At 30.3% G+C, this 27,069-nt stretch overlaps 3 protein-coding genes and 3 long non-coding RNA genes across 11 annotated transcripts; 3 read left to right on the top strand and 3 right to left on the bottom strand.

Moving 5' to 3' along the window:
• Positions 1 to 1,950: 1,950 nt before the first annotated feature.
• Positions 1,951 to 2,834, bottom strand: LOC139906324 (uncharacterized). The gene is made up of 3 exons (XR_011781771.1): positions 2,391 to 2,834; positions 2,198 to 2,337; positions 1,951 to 2,136 (listed from the first exon to the last, which is right to left on the bottom strand). It is a non-coding gene; the product is annotated as an uncharacterized lncRNA (long non-coding RNA).
• A 4,224-nt stretch (positions 2,835 to 7,058) lies between these two features.
• Positions 7,059 to 8,937, top strand: LOC121124730 (uncharacterized protein F13E9.13, mitochondrial). 2 transcript variants are annotated; one of them, XM_040719917.2, is made up of 2 exons: positions 7,059 to 7,183; positions 7,257 to 8,937. In XM_040719917.2, the coding sequence occupies exon 2, from the start codon at positions 7,258 to 7,260 to the stop codon at positions 8,086 to 8,088; it is 831 nt and encodes a 276-aa protein (XP_040575851.1). In that variant the 5' UTR covers positions 7,059 to 7,183; position 7,257; the 3' UTR covers positions 8,089 to 8,937. The 2 variants fall into 2 exon arrangements, with proteins under 2 accessions (XP_040575851.1, XP_040575852.1); XM_040719918.2 differs by having other exon boundaries at positions 7,080 to 7,187.
• On the bottom strand, positions 8,085 to 13,306 carry MFS16 (major facilitator superfamily transporter 16). 5 transcript variants are annotated; one of them, XM_040719911.2, is made up of 9 exons: positions 13,090 to 13,306; positions 12,280 to 13,036; positions 11,922 to 12,212; positions 11,038 to 11,100; positions 10,923 to 10,979; positions 10,770 to 10,862; positions 10,549 to 10,639; positions 8,358 to 8,833; positions 8,085 to 8,293 (listed from the first exon to the last, which is right to left on the bottom strand). In XM_040719911.2, the coding sequence occupies exons 2-9, from the start codon at positions 12,745 to 12,747 to the stop codon at positions 8,207 to 8,209; spliced, it is 1,626 nt and encodes a 541-aa protein (XP_040575845.1). In that variant the 5' UTR covers positions 12,748 to 13,036; positions 13,090 to 13,306; the 3' UTR covers positions 8,085 to 8,206. The 5 variants fall into 5 exon arrangements, with proteins under 5 accessions (XP_040575845.1, XP_040575846.1, XP_040575847.1 ...); XM_040719912.2 differs by having other exon boundaries at positions 12,280 to 13,029; positions 13,090 to 13,287; XM_040719913.2 differs by having other exon boundaries at positions 12,280 to 13,051; positions 13,117 to 13,287.
• Positions 8,833 to 10,764, top strand: LOC121124729 (tRNA (guanine(10)-N(2))-methyltransferase homolog). Its single transcript, XM_040719916.2, has 3 exons — positions 8,833 to 9,950; positions 10,030 to 10,248; positions 10,303 to 10,764. The coding sequence occupies exons 1-3, from the start codon at positions 8,952 to 8,954 to the stop codon at positions 10,477 to 10,479; spliced, it is 1,395 nt and encodes a 464-aa protein (XP_040575850.1). The 5' UTR covers positions 8,833 to 8,951; the 3' UTR covers positions 10,480 to 10,764.
• Positions 13,307 to 14,680: 1,374 nt separating the features above from the next.
• Positions 14,681 to 16,464, top strand: LOC139906425 (uncharacterized). Its single transcript, XR_011781925.1, has 2 exons — positions 14,681 to 14,893; positions 14,960 to 16,464. It is a non-coding gene; the product is annotated as an uncharacterized lncRNA (long non-coding RNA).
• A 5,016-nt stretch (positions 16,465 to 21,480) lies between these two features.
• On the bottom strand, positions 21,481 to 23,964 carry LOC121124455 (uncharacterized). The gene is made up of 3 exons (XR_005866310.2): positions 23,648 to 23,964; positions 23,309 to 23,584; positions 21,481 to 21,736 (listed from the first exon to the last, which is right to left on the bottom strand). It is a non-coding gene; the product is annotated as an uncharacterized lncRNA (long non-coding RNA).
• Positions 23,965 to 27,069: the final 3,105 nt, after the last annotated feature.

Genomic DNA, 27,069 nt, shown 5'->3' with positions numbered 1-27,069 from the left:
AATGCATGAGGGAGGGACCGCTCAACATGAATTAGAATGTTCAAAACTGATTTTTACTCTACTAGCTCCAAATTTTTCGGTGTATCCTTTTACATTTATGATTAAACTTTATCCCCATTCCTCTTGCAGCATTTTAGTCTTAGAGTATTAACTTTGTAACTATCATTATCTTTTTTGCATTGTTTAGAATTTTTATTAATATATCTAAGAAGGATAAAAATATTGGGATCGACAGTTTATGCATCAAAAATATAAAAGTTTCTGGTGTCAACAGCACGACCTCATTTAAACATCACTTGGAAAACATCCATGAAGTCGCTTTAAATTATTTTATCAGTAATAATACTTTATAACTATCAGTCTATGATTATTTCCTTAAAAAAGTAAGTTATCTGGGCCTCGTATAGAAATGTTTGATCGAAAAGAAGCTATGATTCCAATCAATGATAAAGATCCATTGTTTCAATAATTCTTTAAAAAATATGATTTTTTTAGCAAACAAAAAGTGTTAGAGGGAGTAACGAGAATTCAGGCAAATAATGAGTATTCAAGCGAATAACAAGTATAGTTCGTAATTCCTCAAGTGTTTTTTTGTAATTTGAAAATACTCACGCAGCACAATTCAGCTCGTGGCACATCACTACATTAACATTTGATATATAGATATTTTCCATCTACTAATGTTATTTTAAATGTAGAAATGTAAAATGTTCTCTTCGTTATTTTCAAAAATTCACAGCTGTTCACAAAAAATAATTTTTTTTGCAAAAAAAATTCCAAAAAAATCAATCTTAATAGTGAGCCGAGCCGAAAGAGACGATTCTCTAAATAGAGCCGAAATTCCCAATTAATTTAAAAATATTCACTTAATCATTATTTATTGTAAGAACTTGCCAATTTGATTCCTTTAAGGGAATATCGAGAAAAAGTATTATAAAATAAAGTAATATTATTACTCTTGATTCTAATTAATAATTAATATGTATAACTAAATTACTTTTCCACGGAGTAATATGTAACTTAATTCTCAACGAAGTTATATTATGTGATGTAAATCGGGCTTATTTTTTAGCTGGTCCGTTTTTTTTTTTTGGAATTGGTAGTGTGAAAAATGATGTTTCTTTTCCTAAGCAGTTGTTATTATTATTTAATTCCTGAGCAGTGAACATCCTTTCCTAAATGGATTCAATTATATTCAAAAACCTGATTGAACATTTGTGTGGCCTTATAAAAGACGGAGCATAATCCTAAGGATTTATTGCGGAGTTATAATCGTAAGTCTTTGTTGGACTAAGAGTAGAATTAGAGATCGACATCGTAGTAATTTTTGCCAATGTCCTTGTTTATTTTCTTATCGCCTTCCTCCCTTGTCAGAGCTGATTTTAAATGATCTGATCAGCATTATTCTTTCTCTCCTCTACGTCGTTATCTTTATATTGTATCACGAAACCTTCCCTCCGAAAAGAAAAGAAAAAAGGTCGATCTTGTAGTTAGCCAAATAAATCAATCAGACCAATTGCTATAAATCTCATCTGTACTCCTAGACTATCGACGTCATTTTTTCACCATTTTAAAGTGTATTTTTCAATATATAAATCTACATTTTATTTTATTCGTTAGGTTATTATATTATTGCTTAGTAATATATTATTAAAAGCGTAGCTTTTAATTTGTATTACTAAATGATAGCCAAAATTTATTCATATAAATAATAAGATGATCAATGTATATATTTTATAAACGACGAAGGATCAACAAGAAATTGTATTCCTGTTCTTTTGGAAACGGAGCATATGAATAGAATAAATAGTTGATAATATTGTAGAGAAAAACGCGTGCAAGGAGGAGGGGGAAAAAAGACATATGGTATCATTGTTTAAAATACTGATGTGATTATCATCTGCCTGCTTTATTATGATTTTTGAGGGTATAACGAATGTATCGAAAGATTTCCCCCGTTATTTAGGTATGCTTATATAACAACATACTATTATCATGAAGGATATACACAATTGTTAATTATAATACAACACCCATTGTAACTACCCTCGTTGTTGTGACCATTTAAACAGTTGTTTTTGCCTTTTATGAGTTTTCTGAACACCACTTCTTGGAGCCCATCAACCATAGCTAAGCCTTAAGTGATAAAAAATAATATTTATTGACTATGTAATATTGGAAAACCTAATTATCATACCCAAGTCTTAAAGCGAAGTAAGTAGTCTCAGACAAACTAGTTGCAACCCATCCAAAGCTACTACCCCCGTTGTTGTGACCATTTAAGCAATTGTTTTTGCCCTTTACTGACTTGTGTATCATAATTCTTGATATGTTTAGCTAAAATAGAATCATATTTTATGGTTAGATTTAAAAAAAAATTGAATACTTACTGTGAGATAGTACAAAATTCAGAGTTCCATTTCGATATTCGTACATACTTTTTACTGATAACTTGATCATCATTTGGTGTGGATGACTCAAAACATTTTTATATGTATTTCTATATATGACATCAGTACCAACATCCTCCATTAATTTAATGATGGTTCCTCGGGAACCAATATGTTTACCCTTGTATTTCTCCATAAATTTTTTGAACGTAGATGATTAGCAATGGATAAGGTTATATTACATGCAATAAGCATCGTTGTGAGATCAAAGTTAAAGTCTGACTTGATGTATTTATCGTCAAATTGATTTTATAGATGAATATCCATACTCTTGTTATGAGATGAGGATAATGAGTGGCGTGTAATTCTAGACAGGGGACTAAAGGCACATTTATATCGACAAATCCGACAAACCATGTGTTTCTCATCCGGTAAGTATTTTCCAAATAGGCCTCCATTTTCAGAAATCCAGACAGAAGGCGACGTTATTTTAGGCATTTTATTCAGTTCTCTATCGACTATCAGCATATAATATTATATTAATATTGAATAATAAAGGCGGGAATGATAACGCTCATGATTGATAGAAGAAGATGTATATTATTTAATCAATGATGCCATAAGTATTTCTTCTCTTCTCCTCGCACGCTTTTCTATTCTTACCAAAATTATCACCCTTAAGAATAATTTATTACTTTAGTTTGTGTATTTATGAAAAAGAATAATTTATGAAATAGCCATGACTAAGGTTGATAATTTTGGTAAGATAGAAAAGCGTGCGAAGAGAAGAGAAGAAATACTAATGGCATCATTGATTAAATAATATACATCTTCTTATATCAATCAAGAACGTTATCATTCCCGCCTTTATTATTCAATACTAACCGGATGAGAAACAGATGGTTTGTCGGATTTGTCGATATAAATGTGCCTTTAGTCCCCAGTCTAGAATTAAACGCCACTCATTATCCTCATCTCATATCAAGAGCATGGATATCCATCTAAAAAAATCAAGTTAATGATGAATACATCAAGTCAGACTTTAAATCTATTCACAAAGATGCTTATTTCATGTAATATAACATTATTAATTGCTAATCATCTACGTTCAAAAAAGTTATGGAGAAATACACGAATAAACCTATCCCTTCCCGAGGAACCATCATTAAATTAATGGAGGATGTTGGTACTGATGTCATTTATAGAAATACATATGAAAATGTTTTGAGTCATCCACACCAAAGGACGATCAAGTTATCAGTAAAAAGTATAAAATATTTACTAATTTCGAAATGGAACTCTGAATTTTGTACTATCTAACTTTGTCTGAGAAAAAAGTTAAAAACAACTGCTTAAATGGGCACAACAACGGGGGGTTATTACATTGGGTGTAGCATTATAATGAACAATTGTGTATATCCTTCATGATAATAGTATGTTGTTATATAAGCATAAATAATCGGAGAAAAATATTTTTTGATACTCTTAATAAGGAGTAATATCGCCAGGCATTACTACATAATTAGCTTTTGCTCTAAATCTTTAAGATAGATTTATTTCTAACCTTTTTTTATTAATATATTTATTGTCTAATTTTATGATTTTGACATTTACTTTATTATTAATAATTAGTTAGATCTCATCGGTAGAGATATATCTATCCTGTGCACAATTGTATATAGCAACTTCCACATGAAGAAGAGGGGTGATTATCTTTTTGATTAAACTCCAAATCTCGCTTATGTCTTACAACCTAAAGTTATGACATATTTAACTGGATTCCGATGTCAGAACAAGAAAAAATTATTTGGATCAATCTATTATTTCAATATTCTGTATATATAATTTATTGTTATTATTAGTTACATGAATCCAATTGTTTAATTTTGTATATTCAACATAAATGTATGATTGTTTTATTTTTTAGTATGTAGATTATATTTAATTAAAGCCTTCATTTTTTAAATTTGGAACTTCAAATATATTTCGAAATACTCTACTTTGTCGTTTCATTAGCTATTATTCTGAGAATAAGGCTCATAATGAATTACAATTTCATGGAGTGTGACGTTTTCAAATCTAACGTAACGGATAAAAAACGTCTCAAGACAATTATACGTAGTATATCTTCATTAAACATTTCGCTAATAAATACTTTCGTTATACCCTCAAAAATCATAATAAAGCAGGCAGGTGATAATCACATCAGTATTTTAAACAATGATACCATACCCCTTCTCCTTGCACGCGTTTTTCTCTACAATATTATCAACTTTAGCCATGACATATTGACAGCTGACAACAAAGGATGTTTTTGTGTTGGCGAGGTAACGCCGTGCCTCCAAAACATTCTTCAAATTGTCAGGGTTACAATGTTGATTTTGGGTTTCTTTTTTTAAAATGCCCAAAGGATTTTGATATCTATACGGAATTATAATTATTAATAGTATCGTCCCTCAACCTTGTTTTATTGTCTGCATTGAGCATTTTCACGTGACTTCAACATTTTTAGTACTGAATTGCTCTTATCTCGAGAATATACCCTTTTTCTACATACTCCTTCACGACTCCCTATTTATTTATAAATTGGCGACGATCAATTTTACGTTCCACCTTAATACATAACACATATTAACTTCCATAATATAATATATGATATTTTTCTCTATCTATCCTACTTTTCTGGCCCTTAATCAATCCAAACAAATAATTGTATAATATTTCCATCAAGTAGAATTCTATGTAGGCGTTAAGTCTTTTTTTATTCATAAAGCCATTTGTTGGAGTTTTATCAAGGTTTATTGGAAATTTGTGAATTTTATATAGTAAAAATATCAACTCCGAGACCACAAAATGACGTCAATACATTTTTTTATCAAAACATTGAATAGTGACATAGAATAAATATTAACAAACCCTAATCCAATGAGTTCTAATACAATATGGAGGAGCACAAGATCTGATCACGCAACCTGTTGTGGGGAAAATATCATTTATAAACAAAAATCGGCTTATTGAAATCCTATGAATTTTGTACAATTTTAAGACTATAGAATATGTCATATTTGTAATTTTATCTCAACCTCACTCGGTATTTTAAGCAACTCTTTCATTTTGGGGTAATATTTCATAACCAAAAATTTGTTCTTGACCAAAAAATGATAGCTTGACTAAATGTATATAATTCAAAATCAAAGTAAATTTATATTAAAGGGGTTTCTAATGTAAAATGCTCAAAATATTATTCAACTAATGAAATTGTCCTTCAAAAATAAGGTATCAACTTCAGTTCGTGTTTGTACAAGATCATTATGTTGTAAGTTTCATTCAAATAATGAAATATTATTATTCGATTGATCTTTGGATACTAATATAATTAATTCATAGAGTAGGTAGAGTCGAGTGTATTTGTACAATGAGTTAAATGGCTTTGGAGTCGCATAATTCAAATGGTTGGGCATCACCAACAGTATTAAATAAAATATTATGCCAAACTATAAATTAAAAATAGTTTATTTTTAGATATGCGTAGTTTTAATGAAATTGTTCATGTTTATTTATTATTTTAGGGACTAATAATAAAAATTTAATTTCTAAAGTATGATTCGAATAGTTGCTTGAGGTTGAATTTATAATATTTATAAATCCTGACTACAAATCTGCAGTTATTTAAAAATTTGCAAGTCCAAATTATGGATAAATATACATATTCTCTGTGTCCCAAACTGACTCCGTGAGTAAATCCATGTGACTCTACACATTCATCAGATATGATTTTTACTTCATTGGAATAGGATGTACCTAGTTCTAAAAATTAAATTATTTTGATCCTTTTAAGCTCATGGGTGGGGATATAGAAAATTGATATAGTCTAACTGATGTTTCGAATAGGTTCTATTTCGGTAACAAATATAAGAATCTTGTTCATCCCATTGAATTCATAACATTATTAATGCAACATGAATGGGAAAATATTTGATATTATCTGAATAAAGCTAAATCTATTTCCAAATCCATTCAGCTCTGTACTCAAATGTATGCATATTTCCTAACTTCCGGCTCAATTAACCCTATTAGTAAAAATTACATTATTTTGATCCTTCTAAACTCATCAATTAGGAATATGAGTAATTGTTACAGTCTGTAAGAAGTTTTTTATCTCTTTCTATTCGGCAACTAACATATAAATACATAATCATCGCTATGATAATAATCATTATAATTCATAACATTATTATTTTAAGATCAATGGAGGATATAATATTTCATATTATTTGAATGAAACTTACTACATAATCGGGTACAAAACCCTATCTGAAGTTGGCACTTTATTTCTGAAGGGAAAATGTTTCATTTTAAATAATTAGTTGTATAATATTTTATAGTTTACTTTAGAAACCCCTTTAAAATATGTCTACTTTGATTTTGAGTCGATCCATCATATTTAGGATTTCAAATATTATCCCAAAATGGAAGGGTGTCTTACAATACCATGTAATGTTGAAATAAAATTACAACTACGACAATTTGTTTTGTCTTATAATTGTACATTGTTCATATGAGCTTCCCATGTAGAATTTATCATATATAAAAAAAAGAAGTTTCACTGGAACAGGTTGCGTGATTATAGCTTGTACTCCTCCATATAGTATTAGTACTCATAGCCTTATCATTTTACATTTTAATAATAAACAGGTTTGATACACGGGGGACAGAAGAAAACATTAGCCTATGACCTGGGAATTTCGATCTTATAGATTAAGTTTATACTATAATTATAACTAAATAAATAAGTAGGTATTCGTATTAGTTTCATTTCTCTTTACGCTATTACTTTTATTTAAAAATTATATCTGATCATTTCAGGATGGACACTTTCCGTAAAGTATTTCCGTTCTTTCGCTCTAATATAATAGGCATGGTTCATGTAAAAGCGCTTCCAGGAACGCCTTGCTCCTCTCTTTCTATACATCAAATAACGGACATTGCCTTGAAGGAGGCGTTAATCTACAGTAGACTTGGGGTGGATTCCATTCTGATCGAAAATATGCATGATATACCCTACCTTAAAAAAGTGGGTCCTGAAATCGTCTCTGCAATGACAGCCGTTGCAACTACAATTCGTAAAGAAGTTCCCTCTTCACTTCCCATTGGAGTACAAATCCTCGCAGGAGCCAATAAGGAAGCTCTCTCCGTGGCACATGCTGCAAACCTACAGTATATCCGAGCGGAGGGTTACGTCTTTGGACATATAGGTGATGAAGGATACATTGATGCTTGTGCCGGGGAAATATTGAGGTTTCGTAAAAGCATTGGGGCATCGGATGTTGCCGTTCTTTGTGATATAAAGAAAAAACATTCATCTCATTCAATTACTTCAGATATTAGTCTCATAGAAACAATAAAAGCCGCAACATTCTTTGATACGGAAGGGGTGATATTGACTGGGAAAGAAACTGGGGATGAAGTGTCTGCAGAACTTTTTAAAGAAGTAGAATCTCAAAAATTGGACGTTCCAATATTGATTGGCTCAGGCGTGACAAAGGAGAATGTTCATCAATTCATGTCAGCTCATGGTCTAATTGTCGGATCATATTTTAAGAAACAAGGGAAATGGAAAGAGGATTTAGATGTCAAAAGAATTGCAGATTTTATGAGTAGAGTTGATAATCTAAGAAATGAGGCAACACATGGTTAATATAATATCGAAAGGAATATTATAATAATCGTCTTAGAATACTTGGAAGATAATTAATTGGCTACATATACATAATAAATATAATATAACAACAAGAGAATAAGAGTGATTAAACTTTTTAATCGTTTAACATGTTTTCGCTCTGACTCCGTCTTGTATCTTCTCTCCAGATCTTTATATCGTTAACAACTAAACGAGATAAGAGCTTTGAAACGGAAAAAAAGTGGGGTTAATTATACTAATAATTTTTGATACGAAATTTTACTTACCACCAATGCTAAAATATCTGCTATTACAAGCATCCAGAATGTATTTTTGATACCATGGATTGTTCCGGCAAGCAATGGACCAACAGCTGCACCAACAGATCCAGTACCATCTATGATTGATGTAACTGTTGCCAAAGCCATAGAATTATGACCGATACTAGGATGTCTTCCTAGTTGTGCTGAAACTGCTGTTGTAATCAAGGCGTAAGGTCCATTGACTAAAAGTCCAACTAAAATTAGTAAGCTGATATTGCCTGTGTAACAATGATCGTTTTTGTTCATGTCTAAATGACATTGACTCCCAAAGGCCTCATAAGTAAGCATTACTGGAATGGCAAAGACCAGCATAACAGCACAAGTGGTTGCACTTTTACCTGAGTAATCGGAAGCAAGACCTGCAATAACACCTCCAAATATACCCCCAACATCAAAAAGTGTTGAGAGGAGAGCAGCAGTATCAGTTTTGATATTATGACCTATAATGGAGAAAATAAAATGTATTTTAAAAAAAGAATCTCATGATAATTATAATGGTGACAATTCATTTTAATGACGCCCTTTTTTTTTTTTTTTTTTTTATTGTTATAGGTAAGAATGAAATATTTATTTTGGTGTGCAAATGAGCATTTGAGCTTTCGGATACCCGAGTTTGAAGCCATAAGTAATATTTTTGGATTAGATTTAATTTGGGTACATAAATCAAGTGAAGATCCCTGGGTCATACTCGATTTTCCCAATGAAGACTTTGTTCAAAAAATATTATCAAGGAGCATTTCGGTTAAATACTGTATTGAGCTATGGGGAGATGGTAATACTTATGAAGAGCTCTTCAAGAGAGTCAAGTCTTATCCAAGTGAAAAAGTTGAGAAATATGCATCAAAGAATCGTTCTTTCAAAATATATTGTGAGGCCTTTATGAAAAAATTATCCTATGAAGAACGAATTAGTATCATCGATAGGTATAGCTTCCTACCCCTCAAAGGTCAAGTCAAAATGAAAAATCCCGATGATATCTATTCTCACTTTGAGTTTTCGGGGTTCGACCATAACAATCTCCCTGAAACCCCCCATAACCTATTTTTTGGACGATGTATAGGCTCTGGACAGCGACATTTGATAACAAAATATTCCATCAAATCCCGTCTCTTCATTGGAAATACTACCATGGAACCAACGTTATCCTTACTCATGGCCAACTTGGCTAAAGTAAGTAAAGGAGATCTTGTGTTGGATCCATTTGTTGGCACAGGATCACTGATACTAGCTGCGTCAGAATTTGGAGGGTATTCATTTGGTGGAGATATTGACTATTTAATGATGCACGCACGTACTAGACCTTCCAGAGTTGGACAAAAGAAGAGAAAGAAGGAGGAGAGTATGAGAGGCAACTTCGAACAATATCAATTGGAGAAGTATTATGGGGATATAATTGTAGCAGACAATTCAAGACCTCCGTGGAGAGAAATTCCATGGTTCAAAGCTATTATTGCAGATCCACCATATGGTATTCGTGAACCCACAGAGAAAATCGGAACACTTAGGGAAAATGTGTCCATTTCTGAAGAACACTTACCTCAACACTATCCATCCAAGGTATTATTATTATTATTTATTTTTTTTGGTCTTTATAATACTGTATAATTATATAATTAATTACTCGTCTTCTCTATAGATATCTTACGACTTATCCGAAATAATTGATGACCTACTAAACTTTGCTGCAACTCATCTTGAATTAGGTGGAAGAATTGCATTCTGGTACCCAGTTAATCGAGAGGAATACAATAAAAAAAAATTACCTTCTAATTCATCTTTAAAGCTTTGCGCAAACTGTGAACAAATACTTAGTAGTCATACAAGTCGACGACTCCTAGTGTTTGAAAAAATAAACGTAAGCCGTATCTACATATACAAAATAATATAATTAATTTTTTGATACTATTAGAATCAGGGGTGTCATTCTGAAAACGTTAAAACTGATAGAGTAGACAATAAATTTCGCGAACATTTCTTCAATGCCAATTCCTTGACGAAAAAGGAAAGAAAGGAACGCATTAAAGAATATGGACATTTAAATCTTTCGAAAGATGAACCTCAAAATGAAGAAAAGATGAGTACTTGAGAAGTTCTAGGAGTCTTCCCCTCCAAAAATGTATTATTTCAATCTGTCCTTTACTTTTTACTATCTTACCATTGTCTTTTATAAAAGTTGGAAGCCAGTATAAGAATGTATAGCTGACCAATTTAGCGAAGAATAGACAGAGTGAAAACTCGATAACTCCCTAAAGAAGAGAAGAGTTATTTATTTGATTTGAATCAAAATAATGTCATTATTTCATATGATATAAAATTATCTCAATAGACTTTACAAAGTGTAAAGACTAACATTAAACAAAGCATATAAAAACTTACAGGAATTTTTACTGCGTCGAGAAATCCAATCGGCTTTTCCTCAGTTTCGACTGGAGCCAGCATAGCATGTTCATTCCTTTCAGTTGTTGGAGACTACGCAAAAATTAATTAATTTTTATTAAGCTTCTTGAATTATCGAACACTTTTACTTACAGAATCCACTGATTGATAGCCTAATCCTCGTCTCTCACGAGGACCATAGTAATCATCCTATTTTGAAGGAATGATTAGTAGTAACATTAATGCATGATATTTAATATTAACTTACATCAAGCAACGGAGATGATTCCTTTTCCACTGGGGAATATGTATCGTGAGTAGAATCTTGTAACTAAAGAAAACAAAAAGTAAAATAGACAGTGAAGAATGTGGTTATTCGTTAATATTTAAAGTTATGTGTATGTATTTAGAATCATGTGTGGAAACTTCCAAAAGTATCGTTCTACATAGATAAGTAGGATTATTTATGATTGATAACAAATATCACAGGCCTATTGTTATAATCATCCGTATGTTACATAAAATTCTATAAAATTAAATATAGTTTTCCAATTGTCATATCGGGTGACAATTGTGTATAAATGGAGCCAAATGTTGATTGGATATTAGGCAATAATAATGATGATAAGAGAAAAGTCAATGAGTGTCTCAAAGCTATGGTATGAGATAAGTTGGAGATTTAAAGTCATGACTGTATCACGCGTTCAATATATGATGGCATTGTTTGTTATGAGTAAATCGAAGAAGTTCATAGTTAGACATACTTGAACATTACTATAATATTGAAGCAAATATATTAGTACTTTAAATTATGAAATTTATTTTGAAAGAAGGGAATCAATGGCCTGAACTTTATTCAACTTCCAACAAGACAGGCAGAGTAATAGATAATTGATACATCAATATGCTATACTTTTCTAATTTAACTCCTCATACAAATACAATAAACAAGTGTGTTACTCATTAAAAGTATGTGACATAAATTATAATATGATACTACAGAAACACTGCGATACATACATAACCTTAATGAAAATTGATTTCTTCAAATGTATTTATTAGATCCTTGAGGATTTTAAGGAATATTATTAAAAAAATGCTTTGAATGTTAGAAAAGGATCAAATGAGGACATGGAAATCTCAATTCCTTACCTGACTTGATTCCTGAATATCCACGTCCAAATATACATCTGCTGGATGAGGTACGAGAAAGAGCCAAAGTAAAAAGCCCATTCCCGCAATTATCATCCCTGGTACAATGAAAGACAATCCCCAGTTATCATTAACAAAAGCTGCAGCGATTGTAGAGCCAAGAATATTGCCGATCGATGTGTGAGAGTTCCATATTCCAAATATGAGACCTTTTTTGGCTTTACCAAACCAATTAGCCACGACAGTTACAACACCAGGCCAGCCAGTGGACTGAAAGGCACCACCTAAAAACTGATCACATTTAAATTAGAATACAAAGGAATTTGCATTTATTATGAATAATAGATTTGAATCTTACTTGCACAAAAGCATAGTAATAGAAGGATTTGAAGCCCCAATAGCGACCCACGCCGAATGCATAAGTGAATAATCCAGAAAATATTGCTCCTAGAGCAAGGAAATATCTGAGGTTGATTCTCTCCGCAAGAATTCCGGAAATAAACATGAAGCCTGCATATGACATAAGATAAATCCCGTCAAGTATCCCTTCCAACCAAAGGATATCCTCTCCTTTTCCATTAAATTGTGTGATAAAATCAGAAGTGCATGTTCCATTGGGAAGGATTCCTCCAGTGACGGGATCCCGAGTGCAATTAGCAAGGACTGGCTTCACTACACTGATGGGTTTCCTTGACATATGGAAGCACACATATGTCGAAAAGGTGAGGAAAAGGATAAAAAATCGATAAGTGACCAATTTCCTCTCTTGAGTCACGGGACAAAAAAGGTCCAGTAAGCTCATACCCCATGGTAGGCTCTTTCGCATTTCGAGGCTCACTGGGACTCCCCAACGGAAACTATAGTTCTAATAATCTGATCAAGACTCCTTCTTGTCCTTTACCACTCAATTGCTGAGTCATACTCATACTAATTATTATCAATTATCTCCTGTTCCTTCGTTTCAACAGTATTTGTCACTCAATCGGGTGGACCTTCCCTTCTTTGAATTCAATACTCCCTCAATCACTCACTCTCAGCTCAACACTCTTCTCAGGACGACTTCTGATACTCACTGTGAAAATCCACTTTACGTCTCTTGTTACATTTCCTATGGGCTATGAATTTATATTCTACATACATATATAATATATAGAATATCTCTCTTTACTTTAGTTTAGCTCCTTCCTTTTCTCACCTTCCTACTTGGTAGCATGACTCCATCTGTCAGATCTCAAATTAAGCTTACTTTTTCATTCTATGATGCTCCAAAGGAAGCTCAGAATATGATAAAACTAATTTTTTTTTTGCCAAAAAAATAAATAAAAAATACTTGACTAGGAGTCAGTACAAATATAATTCACCTTGTGATTCGTAGTAGAACGAATAACGAATTCAAAAAAGTGAACGATAGAAAATATACTTTTAAATCGTACATAGTTTATTTATAATACATTATCTTAGATCGCGATTTTTTTTCAATTTCTTCTATAATCCAATTACTTATTATCTTTTTCATGAAGTACTTCGATTTCTTATGATCGGTCGGGAAACTTTATTTGGTTTTACCCAGAAAGAACTTGTAGTAAATTTAATTTATCTCAAACTAGTGTAATGATGTTTAATTCATTTAATACTAGGAACATACTCCCCATTACCTCAAAAATTTTCTAAATTTACTCGTTTGGTCTCTAAATAAATTAATTTTTTCACATATAGGTTATTACTTATCACGCATATAGGTTCTTGTTACTATATTTATATCTATATATAAAGGTTAATTATATTTATATTAATTTTGCTTTATATATATTATCGAAATTTTACTATTTAATGAGTTCGAACCAGAAACAAAAGAGTAAGGGATTAGGCTGGGATGATATATATATTTATATATAAAGAAGAGGGCCGAGTAGAACTCATTGGCGGGATGAAGCACGGAGATTGAAATCACCCAACCTCATTTTTGCTGAGGGGAATCATCAAATTTTGGATACTTGGCATGATTTGGAGACAAGTCATGGAACATAGTGAATTATCTTGATATACATAAAGATTATGTTCATAGGAAAAGTATAGGACTTTCCATCAAACAACATCTATAATGTAGAAAATAATTTATTAACATTATATAAACAAATAAAAACCAAATATATTATATTCTAAACTCCTGTTTAAATAAATATATGAATATAATTTTTTTAAATGCCCTATCAGAAAAAAATTTAGTCCAGTAAAAATAATATTTCACACTGAATACTGTAATGAAATGCACATTTACTTGCTACAATATGATATATACAATTATAATATTAAATGCAATAACTTTTGGATGTAGACACACATAAAAAAATCATAACTTAATTTTACTACGCATATAGCACTTTTAAACAAGGTCCATTGTGTATATTAGTCTTCCTCTATCCTTATTGAAGATGAAGAGAGCAAAATTTGCTAATTTTAACTTATTGTTATACGAGACATTAGAAAAAAATCAAATTTTCAATTTTCGTAATCATTTCTTTTGGTTCCAAATTATGGTCTTCCTACCCAAGAATAAATTTCAAATAAACTGTAACGCTATCAATTGCATCAACAATCTTAACTTTATCTGAACTCGCAATATACACAAACTTTGACACTGGAAGCTTCTTATGATTTTGATAATGATAAAAAGTAAGATCTTGCTCTAAAAACAACCTTAATTGGATATTTGACAAATTGTTGAGTTGATTGGAGGAGTGAAACGTGTCTATTTGTTCAGTTGACCATTCAAATTATTTACTGCGTCTTGCTTCAGAAGATCCCCAATTCGTATTTCACTTTTAGCAAGATTAAGGAGTGTGTTTCGTTTACAAAGATTGAGATTGAGTCTATGTCGTTTTGTTAGTTTGTTTCATTTTAATAGGCTATGACATGTAGAACAGTAGGATTTGTTATCCAATAGGTCGTCTTCAAAGTCCTTATTCAAAAATGTAATGAGGCCACACTTGAATTCTAGTAGGTGTCTAATCATTTCTACGTATTTCTTTAACCTATAGCCTCCAAAGATTTCGCAGTATTGGTTCCACTCCTACAGCTTACAAAACAGCATGAATCTGAGCAGGGAAAATGTTCTTATTCTGAAGGTCTACGTCGAATCTCAAGTCATGTCCAATTCCTTGAATATTTTCATCAAATCCTCAGACGTAATTTAAGTCCATTACTATAATATAGTGTCCATAGTGTTAAGTCTTTTCCTGAGGACGCAATAAACTAGCTTTGGAGTCCAAGTCGAGTCATTGATTGTGAGATCGACTGTAAAATATGGACTCATGTCCAAGTTCCCACCTTTGCCAATAATTGACCATTGTATCTTAAATTATACATTCATTATTATAATAACAATTTCAATTATAAATGTATCATTGAAAGGAAAATTCAAATAAGGGGGAAAAAATCATAGAATAAAATAATTTCTTCTTTCCTGCCCACAGCAATTCTAGAGTATGAGGCATCCCTCTTTATTACATCCCATAATTAGTAAAAAAAAATAATAATAAGACAACAATTCGAACGGAAGAAGTACTAAATACCACTTTCTTATTAATTATCATTATAAATGATGGATTATTCATTTAAAATAAGACTCATTGATTTATGAACAAGTATAATACGAGGACAGAGCATCATTAGACCAACAGAAAAAAAATATATATATACACAATAATGGTTTTCAGTAATCTTTTTTATAGAATATAAGTATTACAACTCTATATTTTCATTCATTCCCATTTAGAATGAGAATCCGCCTCCAACTTCATTAACTTGTATAACAAATACTTATGTAAATTATTTTGTCAAAGTTTAATCCCATCAATTAATTTATTAATTGTATAAATGTAAATACATACTAAATGACGAGGGCAACAGCTCTAAAAAAATTATTCAACACTCATGTCTTATTTGATTAATTTCGGTATGTATAGTAGCCTCTATGGGAATGTTTCATGCCCCCAAAGATTGTAGGTGCCTTACATTTATTTTAACTGTTTTATCTATTTAACTATACGTTTACCTTTCAATTACAGAGATTTTTATTTATTTTGATCATTGTGGATATTAGTCAATTTCTGGTGATCTTAAATACACTAATAGTTTTTCAACGGCCCTTAAAATGTTGTTTTAAGAATAAAATATCTATCACCACATTTGTGATGTCGATCGTTATTTTCTGCTTATGTATGTTTAAATAATGCATAATTTTCGACTAATTTAGATCAAATATTAATCCATGGAAAAAAAATCAAAAAAGTTGCTAAAGTGAATTTACATAATAATAAAAGTTACATCTATCAATTTGTGATAAAATAGATAGCTATGTTGAATAGGTCAATGTCTAGTCATACGCCCTCTTCCAGACACTACAATTCTAATAGAATAAAATAAGAGACTTAATGTCGTATTTGTAAATACAATAAAGTAAGATATGTTTACTTAGGATTATCACAATATGAATATGATACTTTAGTTTTTATCTTAATGTTGAAATATATCAAACATAACATAATACTCACAAACATTTGAATAAATGGAGCGACTCATATTAATTCAGATGTGATTTTAAGATGCTTGGATCGATTTGCATTCATTAAAGACAGAAATGGTTCCATGTACTCTAAGAATTAGGACAAAAGAGAAGATTCGATATACTTAATCCTCGTCAAGAGATGCTCAATTTCTGATACATATATACGGGGTTGACGATGGGATGAAAATTTATCCTAAGAAGCGATCCTAACATACTAAGCTTCATACGATAGTAGAGAAGATTCCTTCCTAAGGCAGGAATCTATTCATCTATATATTACAATGAATATTTTCAATGGTTGAAACTATGATGGGATCCATTCACTTTGAGATTAAGATATAAGGCTAAGATATGTTAATTAATACTAATAGGTATTTCAACAATTTGAAATTATTACCATATTACTAAAAAAAAATATATAAAAACAACACATTTAAACAATTTAATCATTCTAAGAGACAAACTTGATATTTAGATGTGCCTTTAATTTGAAAATTGCTAAGGCCTAAGATCATTCTTCAATCATTAAGACCGGAAGAAGTGGACTTCTACGTTCTCCAAGAGTTAAGACCAGAAAAAAGATAGAAGGAATCGAAGGAAGATACTTCTAACTTAATCATCCACCTCAAGAGATGTTCGGATTCCAAATTCCATTAGGGACAACGGGATAAAAATTCATCTGAGGAAAACTACCAGGCTTCATAAGGGAGTAAATTATACTCTTTTTTGGACGGAGATTCCAGACCTCGAAAATTTCAATTTAAAAGAATCTTGCCATTTTTTCCACATAGGCACTTTTTCTTTTTATAATCCTACCATTTTTTCCTTGACATTTTTTCCTAAAACTTAAAATCATTTGATAAATTTCATAGTCACATTCATTATTTATTTTACCAGGGGTGTAAAATAATTTACAGCATTAGCAACATTAACAATAATTTTATCAATATTGCTTATAAGGGATTCAATATTTAAAAAAAAATATCTTTGAATAGGTACATGAATCTTCAGGGTGGCTGTTTTGTAGCATGTATAATTTTCTTATGATACAAACTTTGTTTTAAGATTGGATTTTTCAGATTATTTTCATAAAATCTCTATGGATATTAATGAAAACAGCCGAAAGGAAAAAACAGCATCTTCCTTTATTTATAAAAGCGAGTCATGATTCGGTCATAGATCAACGAACAATTTTACGTTCGTTCATGAGTAATAGAGTTGGCAGTTGCTCGCTGCGACTACTTTTGTGACTCACATGTGGAGCAAGCCAATGGATTCTATTGCTAGGGACATAAAAATACTTACGTGTTCCAAATGATTAATTATGTTATATTTATATATAGGTATGTTAAATGGACCCTAAACCCCTCCCATTTCGTGTATGTCGGAGAAAATGTAAATATTATGATTATCTTAATATAAATTTTGAGATCGAAATTATGAATAGGTATTAAGCTATCGTTTTATTTAAGATATCTTATTTTAAATGTTTTGTATTATTCTTAAAGGTTTCAATATTCAGTTCACATCATCTATTATGATTCCAAAACTATGGAGGAGACTTGTTACACACCATTTTTATTATATATACTCGTATAATATATATACAGTAAATATATTATTTTTAATTATGTTTTGTTTAATTTCATGTTATACTTTAATTATCAATGACAGTAAATAGTATTAAAAAAAAAAGATATTTTTAAATTTTATTATTAACTATGCTCTATTTCTGTAAATGTTTTATTTGTTTATCTTATTTATGTAATTATAAGTATTTACTTTATGCTGACAAACTGTAATAAAAAGTAAAATAAATGATTGAACATAACAAATGGCAGTTTTCCTTCTGTTATATCATTCTAATCCTACTCTGTACCAATGTAACATGTGTCCTCCTACCCTGTATCATGTCTCTCCTGGTGTATCAAGTATCCTAATTTTGGTTAGTTTCGAAAACACCAATAAAAATAGTTAATTATATAGCACAAATAAATTGTGTATATGGTTTGGAATTTGGATAATTTAAATAAACAATATTTATTAACTTTGTAGTTTTATGTATGTGCTGCAACTTTTATTAATTATTAATACTATTAATTTTTCTTTTATAGATATTCCGGAACTTAGAAAAATAAATAACTGCAAGTATAAAAAAGTAAAGTGATACCTGTTACTATTTTCAAAACTTTATTTCAAGTACTTATTTGGAATGTTTTCTATTATTTATAACGGCTTCATCTATAATAAAATAAAATGATTAAATTCAATAAAAAAAAGGTTATTACAGAATACACAGCGTAAATTATTAACTTATAAAAAAATAAGGCGCAAAATGATGAAATTCAATATGTTAAACAAGAAACTCTGGATGAAGCTTTGAAAGTAGAAAGAACTACAAATAAATTTAATTAAAAAATAAATAAGGTAATTATGGAATTTAACTGCTAAATAAAAAATTATAAAAATCTTCATGTGAATGTCCTGTTCCATCGAACACAGATAAAACTTCCAGTAATACTTACAAGTCTTCAGTTGGTTTAAATGTGTATACGTGCATTATAAATCAAGTTCCTACGGTTTATGCTCCTGGGTTTTACAAGAATTCTTTATATCTGAAGATAACATATCCTTATCTAAAAAATATGGTAATAGAATTAGGTATTTTGTCTGATTACTTCACTGCCAAATTTTTACTAGATTCAAAAAAAATTCTACCTTGGGATTTACTGCTACTTCTTATGAAAATATTCAAAATTCCTCTATATCAGCTGCTCTAGATGAATTGCCAGGAGCTACAGCCAACGATTATACGAAATATATTTTATGCACAGACGGTAATGTCTGCAAAACATATGTAACCATCACAGGTTCAATATATCAACATGTAAGAAGAACGATAATTGATTTCATAAAAAACACAATGACGGATCGTTGTCCTTCAAACGCAGCTGCCATTAAAATTATAAATTTGGAGTGGAATAAAACTTTAAATGAATTAAATTGTCATTTACACCCATTACAGACAATATCTATGGAAATACAAAGAACTATGAGAAAATTTGAAGGCCATAATTATAAAAAAGGCGAGTGTTTAGCTGCTAAATTAATTTATATAAAGTGTTAAAGAGAGATCCAAGAGAATGTGGCGTTTCTAAAAATAAATAAGCTCTCTTTAACATTGATACCTAGATATACAACCAATATACATATTATATTTCATATCGCTGGTAAACTTATTGAGCATTATGATAAATTAAAAATATTATTTCATACAAGTTTTGTCTGTGCGAACCTAAGAAAAACAATTTCGATTAACTTAAAACGATGAAGAAATTATTAACGAATTACATGAATTGGATTAATTGGAAAATTATTTACTAGAGCATGGATGAAAATTTTTTATACATCTCAAGACAATGCAATAAATCATGTTGACGGTATGTTCTAAATTTGGTCAAGTGATTGAGTACTCTTACCTTATCAAAATGTAATTATAAAAACTTATTGAAAAACAATGGCACTTATGAGTCATAAAATACATAACAACTTCAAATATCATAATATGTAATGTTTGATTGCATAGGAGGCATTATTATTATTTTAAACAGACAATATAAAAATATTGACATGATTAAAGCTGATGCCTCTTCTGCAAGAAGCCATAATATGGATACAGAAGGAATTAAGGTTGTGCCCTTATCGGACTAGCGGTTTCATTGTTTCGGTTTTTAAACCGCTAGAACCGGAACTGACACAGTCGAACCAAGACCAAAATGTATTGTTTATCAGTCTCGGTTCTCGTACTTGTTTTCCTAAATAGAATATTATATATAAAGCAAATACAATATATATTATAAACAATAAATTAACTTTTATCAATAAGTAAATTTACTGAGTTTTTTTGTGCAATTGCAATGTTTTCCCTATGATTTTTTTACGTCGCCAGGGTGATAAAGTGTATCTGAGTTTCAAATAGCTAAGGGATTCTTATGGATCTGAAAAATTAGTTTTAGGCACGAGAAGGTGTAAATAAAATAGGGAAAGGGCGGGTTAGATTATGGATCCAGGTCTGCTACTAAGCTTGTTGGGCCCTAAAATATTTCTTCAGCCAGGGTTTCCCGAACTTTACCATGCCGAGGCCCCCCTACACTAATAACTTTTTAACTGAGGCTCCCTTTATACAAAACATGTGTAATATGGTCTATGAATGTGTAGACTGATTAAGTAATCCTCAATTCCTCAATCTTCCTGTGCCTCCCCCCACTTTGAAGACCATTGTATTGAGCAATCTTAGTTTTGGGGCCCCTGCTGTAACGTAAGGCACTACTCACTTTGGGTATAAGATAGCTGCGGCCCTGTTTGTACCTAATATGATTTCTTGGGCCCGAATTTTCTAGCGATACCCCTTTTTATAATTGCCTGTATTCATCCTGATCCCGTTTTATAAAAGAACCGAGATCGATAAGGCTGAATCGAGACAAAGATCGGTAGAAATACTGAACCTGAATCGGGCACAACTTTGTTGGCCAGTTTGGAGCACTAAAAGAAAAAGCACCTAGTGTATCTTATGTAGAGTAAGAGTGTTCAAAAATAAAATTTTAAATAATTAAAAATTAATGGGGGAATTAATGGAGGGAATGAAAGAGAACAGTTAATGGAAAAAACAATTAAATAATGACTAGAAAATAGAAAGAAGTCATAGATATATATTACATATCTTAAAGTTAATCATTCGAATAAGAAAAATTTGATTTCAATATTAAATGGGAAATCCATAGGTCAGCACGGTACCCGCATTTGGATAGAAGATGGTATAAAACAACCATATAAATTCCAAATGGAAGAATTTGAAGAAAAAAACATCAATTTAAACTGTCACTTATTGGAGATTAAATGTGTATGGCAATGCTACATGCTATGAAATTCCCATGCATCAATGGGGAGCTGATTTTGTGTTCCATGAGTTAGTGTTTAACTTCATAAAATACCTTTTTTGCATCAATAAGGTTTATTTATTCGTTAATGTAATATGTTAATTTATAAAATAATAAACTAGTTTTAAATATTTATAGATTATTATAATGCATTTTTGCCTTAGCTTCACATCTAAAAAAAAGAAGCACAATTATCGTCTAGCTACAACAATAACATAGAAAAAGTAGCTGAGATGAGGTAGACGATATCTCTGTTGAAAACTTCAAACTACTCCGTTCCGATCGAATAAATACTGGAAATATTGTTATCCCTGAAATTAAAAGAAAAAGTTTCATCAAATAAAGTTAATGTGGCCTTGAAATCTAAATTTGTTGGAATTCTTTAACATATCTATTTTTATAATATAATATCGATACCATCAGCAGTTGTTTTTTTAATTATTGGCATTCATTTTTCTAGAATATGACGTATTTGGCAGGCTACCATATGATTTAGAGCTCTAGAGCAAAGATCTTTTTATATATGGGAAGGAAAGGTTGAGAGATGTTGTTTTCCACAAATTAATATTTTACATTTATGTTAAATATTATGAATGAATCAAGTTTGTAACGGATCTCACATTAGCTCAGTATGGAAGATAGTAAAGTAATTCGGGGGCTTGTCATCGTGGGGATCACTTTCAGCGCCGGTTTTTTTGCAGGTTATAAATTTAAGGCCTGGAGAGTTGAATGGCTCAAGAGGAGGCGGGAACGATTAGCAGTCAAATTACGTGAGACTCAGACTGAAATTGAACTGCTACAGACCACAAGATAGCTTAATCGCTCATCCATTTTTCAATTCCTTTTTAATTATTATAAGTGTGATGATGAATTTTACGTATACGAATTATTTTTATGTATTTTTGTATGAATCCGAATGTCAACTGTTTAAACGTAGTAAACTCTATTAATATAATGTTATATTTGACTTATTTAGGCGCATACTGAAAATAAAACAGGTGGAATTAAAAATCCACTGGAGCCACTTAACTCTTTGACATACCAAATTTGGTACATTAGTTTAAATTTATTCAATAGTAACTAACAAAATATGTATACTGTACCCAATGATAATTTTTTATGAGCTAAGTTAATATTGATTCAGATTAGAAACCTGTTTATAATATTTCTCTAACTGACATTATATTTCATTACGAGCTTAGAATGGTTCAATTGTCTATCATAGATTTATTTTTAGTAAAATATTTACTTTTTCGTCTAATAGAATCGGGTTCTGGTGAGATAAGGCTCTCAAAAAACAAAAAAAAATTACACAAATATTCTTTATAGTCTTGGTGTAACAAATTTGTTTAATTGAAAAAAAAATTCATAAAAATAAAGCAATTTAAGCAGAAAAGAGTTACAATCTGCCACAGAAAATTCAGGCCAAATTTTTATGGAAAGGCCTACATTAATAATTAATGCATACTACTTATTTAGATAAACATAATTTAATACAACCAAATCTGTATCAAACAGCCAGGCTGTAAAAACTGAATTAGGGACCGTCTAGTGCAGGTGACCTCTTAAGTCAGTTTCTCTATTGTGTAACAATTAAATTTGAAATCTGGATATGTGCGCTTAGTGCAATGACATCCTTAAGACAGTTTAAACCCGGTATGACAGTAATTACATGTATCTTTTGATAATTCATTTACAAGATATTTTTCTTTAACATTATTAAATGACCCTTTTGTATGGTAAAATATAAGTTTGTAACAGATAATGGATGCGTAACACATAACTGTACATACTTATTTACTCATACAACAAAATAACAAAATTACATATTTGATTAATTATTTATTTCAATAACAAGGTGACTATTTATAAAATGTACTCACATATCATGAAATTTCACTAGGTAGATTACATTACTAAACAATTATAGTTGTGTTTTTTTTAAAACCACTTTGGATAATTCTGTCCTCATCAAAAGAATATGAAATTGATCCAATCGTCATTTTCTCTAACTCAAAGTGACTAACTTTAGTTACTACAACGACTCGAAGGGTGGATTTTTTACGACCCATTAAATATATTTGAATGAAATCCTTACGATAATGCTTAAGATGAAAAGAATGTGATCATTCAAATCTACGTTTAATGTGATTGTACAGCTGCAAAAGATAACGATAGTATAAATTAATATTGAAAAATTCAACCAGATCCTAAATATTCACATCAACTATTGGATAATCCCGAGGCTTTCCTCCTTTGTTTACCATTGGATGTTCCTGAATTTTCTTCCATAATACGTGTACACCAATAAATCCCGTCAAAAAAACGAGTAAATTGATATTGCGATTTACTGCATCAAGGGACTTTTTCACTATTTTCATGATTATTGAATAATAACTGGAGAAGGATTTATATCAAGGATTAAAAGGTAAAAAAAACTTAGGAAATAAATATTATATTTATTATTCTATAAGACAGCAAATTATGCAATAGACAGTGAACAAAAATTGTTGTCGTATTTAATAATATCACCAAACCTTTTTTCTCACTTGAAAAAAACAATACAAATAGTGTTGTCTACGGATTGTTTATGATGTTATATCGTCTCGAACTTCATTACAGTTTTTTATTAATATATTCATCGGTAATGATTATTAATTAATTATCTAGTTGACTAGATTATATATGTTTGTAAATGTACAAATGTGATATGGAGATAATTTTTCAATTTAAATCAATTAGCATCATAAAACTCTTTTATAAACGATATGAATCGTCATTAAGTGCTCATTATTCAACATGCAACAATGTATTTCCCTCAATAAAAGAAGAAGAGTTATTATACCTAGGTATTCCTGACACATTTATAATGAGAAAAGTACTACCTAAATATATTCATACGGGTACAATATTTGACAATACAGAAGTATAAATAAGAAATTGATGACAATTCAAAGATATTAGTATACTCATAAGACTATATACTTAATAAATTATGCCATTAAGGCACTCATATTCTCTGAAGTATGAAGTAACTTACAGCTAATTTGTTATTTCCATTATAAATTTAATACAATTTGGTATTTCCAGAAAAACTATAGACTAAAAATATATTAACTGTATTAATATAGACCCCAATATTGGGCCTCCTATTGATATTTTTTAAAGAGTGACATTTTAATTATTATTAAATGATATATTAATATCTATTTATTAAGTTGATTAATATCCGTTTATTTCTAGAGTAAGTTATCAATTTTTGATCCTTTTATATTCATAGGATAAGTATAAATGAATTATAAGAAGTCTGGGGTTAATTTAACTATTTTAAAGTATCCTTCAAGAATTTAATTATCAATCGATACTAAATCAGTATAAAAGTACTGAAAAAACTATTCTTTTTTTTTTTTGAATCATTGAATTAAATAATATCTGCGTCATGCAAGCAAATTCTGAATTTGTATGTATATTAAATACAACATACAAAAATATAATTGATTTTTCCATAATATCTAAATTAAATGATCTGATTCTATATTTAACAATGAACTATAATAACTAATCCATAATTATATAAAAATAATATAAAATCTGTTTATTAGTAATAAATATACCATAAAAAGGTTGCGAGGTTTCAAGGAGCTCTTCATTTGTTATAAAATCCTGTCATGTATGCTATAAAACCATTATTTTTATTATTGTAGCATTCATTATATGTTGAGACACAATAAATAAAAATACACAGATATAAAATATATCATATTGAACAGTAATTATAATATTTATAAGTAAGATTAAATTCTTCTTATTTGGATGCATTTAAATTTGAAATTTTTGAATCTACGAATATACTTTGCGAATATATTTCGTAGGCAAAATAAAAATAGTTGTAACTTGTTATATTTTTTTTTATTGTTCGGATATCCAGATGGGAACTTAAACCCACATAATTTTTCAATCGACCAACACATTTCTTTAAAAACAAAACCCTCCCAAGAAAGAAAAAAAATATAAAATTTGGTAGAATATTTTTTAATATATATTATTATGTAGAATATGTTAAGGTATTTTTTATACATATTTCAAGTTTAAAATAACTTTTGTAAGTCATTTTAAGGGTGACAAATAATTGTGTATTTCGCGAGTCTCATATTTCACTTAAAAAGAAGGGAAACTTATATTTAACACTAGATTGACGCAAGGTAACTAGAAATATATTTCTGGATACCTTTATTGCCGATGTGTTTTGGATAACATATTGAATTTTCCGTAAAATATTATCTTATGTTTCAACCCTATCTTTTAATTTTGTTTGTGTACTTTAATAAGTATTTGAGCACTACGTTTAGCTTGAAATGGACGTGTAAATATCGACAATAGTCAAGATAACAAGTAAAGGGAGTCTTCCTATAACGCGGAAATGACCTCAGTAATTGGGTAGAGATGATCATTAATTATTGAAAATTCTTCATAAATAAACTCATCATTTATAATCTCCTTAGTTTTAACGACCGTTGGTGTTTTTTCATAAGAGTTGTTTAAATATTCCCTGCTTACTTCGAAGTTATTGAATTAGTAATCAACTGCTTTCAGTCAAGTTCCCTAGCGGGTTAAGATAGGTGCTGGAGGTAAGGGAATTTAGTAAGAAGGAGTATAGTTCCGTTTTCTTAGCCAGGTATTCATTTTTTTAATTTGTGAAATGAGCTCGTTTGTCTTTAGGAATTCTTTACGTGCTAGTTCAGCCAATTTGTGGAGTCCATGGAATACACAAATAATGCCTTGATGTGTCTACGTTCGCGCCCTGGTGATTCCGAGAGAAAAAAATTCCTAGGTTAGATGGAGTAACTGTAATACTATAATGCTTACATATACTTAATCAGAGCAACTCCATCTAACCAATTAAAGGAACATTAAAATAATAATGATAATAATATGTTTCAATTAGGTGTAGCTTCTTTTTTAGGTCTTCGCCCACTTTTTACAGTAGGACACTCCATCAGTGATGAAAACTTTTAACTTATTTTCATCAAAGTCCAAATCAAGAGTTAGTTGAATACTTTGAACGACAAAATTTACAACATTAACGATATTAGCAACTTTTATGTCTATCATGTTGATTAGATAAGGACGTCCCAGGAAAGGGCCATCCAAATGACCAATCACTATAGATGTCATTGATGGTTCCCGGTTGTCTTTAGCCTCATCAACAGCTATGCAAATATCCTTATCTCCAATTTTCCCTTTGGTTTTTAAAGATTACTATTAATCTATGTAGAGTCCTTCTACTAGGGACGGTTCTATTGACATATTTCTTCATAAACTTTGAGAAAATGGGGTTCTCCACGCTCAAAAAAGGTATATTATAGCCAGGTAACAAACATCTTAAAGAGGTCGGTATTAAAGTTGTCAGAATCATTATGAGTCAAATGTTGTTCGTATGCATTCATATTCTTGATGTAGGACGAGGACATAAAGTGTCGTTTGACTCTGGATGTGGACTGTTAGTAACCAATATTACAACTTTGCTAAAGATGTAATATCACGAAATTAATTTTTAATTGAGTAATATTTAATAAATAATGACAGATTCATTCAAGTAATATATTATAAGTTAAGTGATTAATAAAAGGTATTAATCTAATCT

The sequence above is a fragment of the Lepeophtheirus salmonis genome, chromosome 9 (genome assembly GCF_016086655.4).
Source record: "Lepeophtheirus salmonis chromosome 9, UVic_Lsal_1.4, whole genome shotgun sequence".
NCBI classification, from domain to species: domain Eukaryota; kingdom Metazoa; phylum Arthropoda; class Copepoda; order Siphonostomatoida; family Caligidae; genus Lepeophtheirus; species Lepeophtheirus salmonis.
This window is presented reverse-complemented; position numbering and strand designations above follow the sequence as displayed.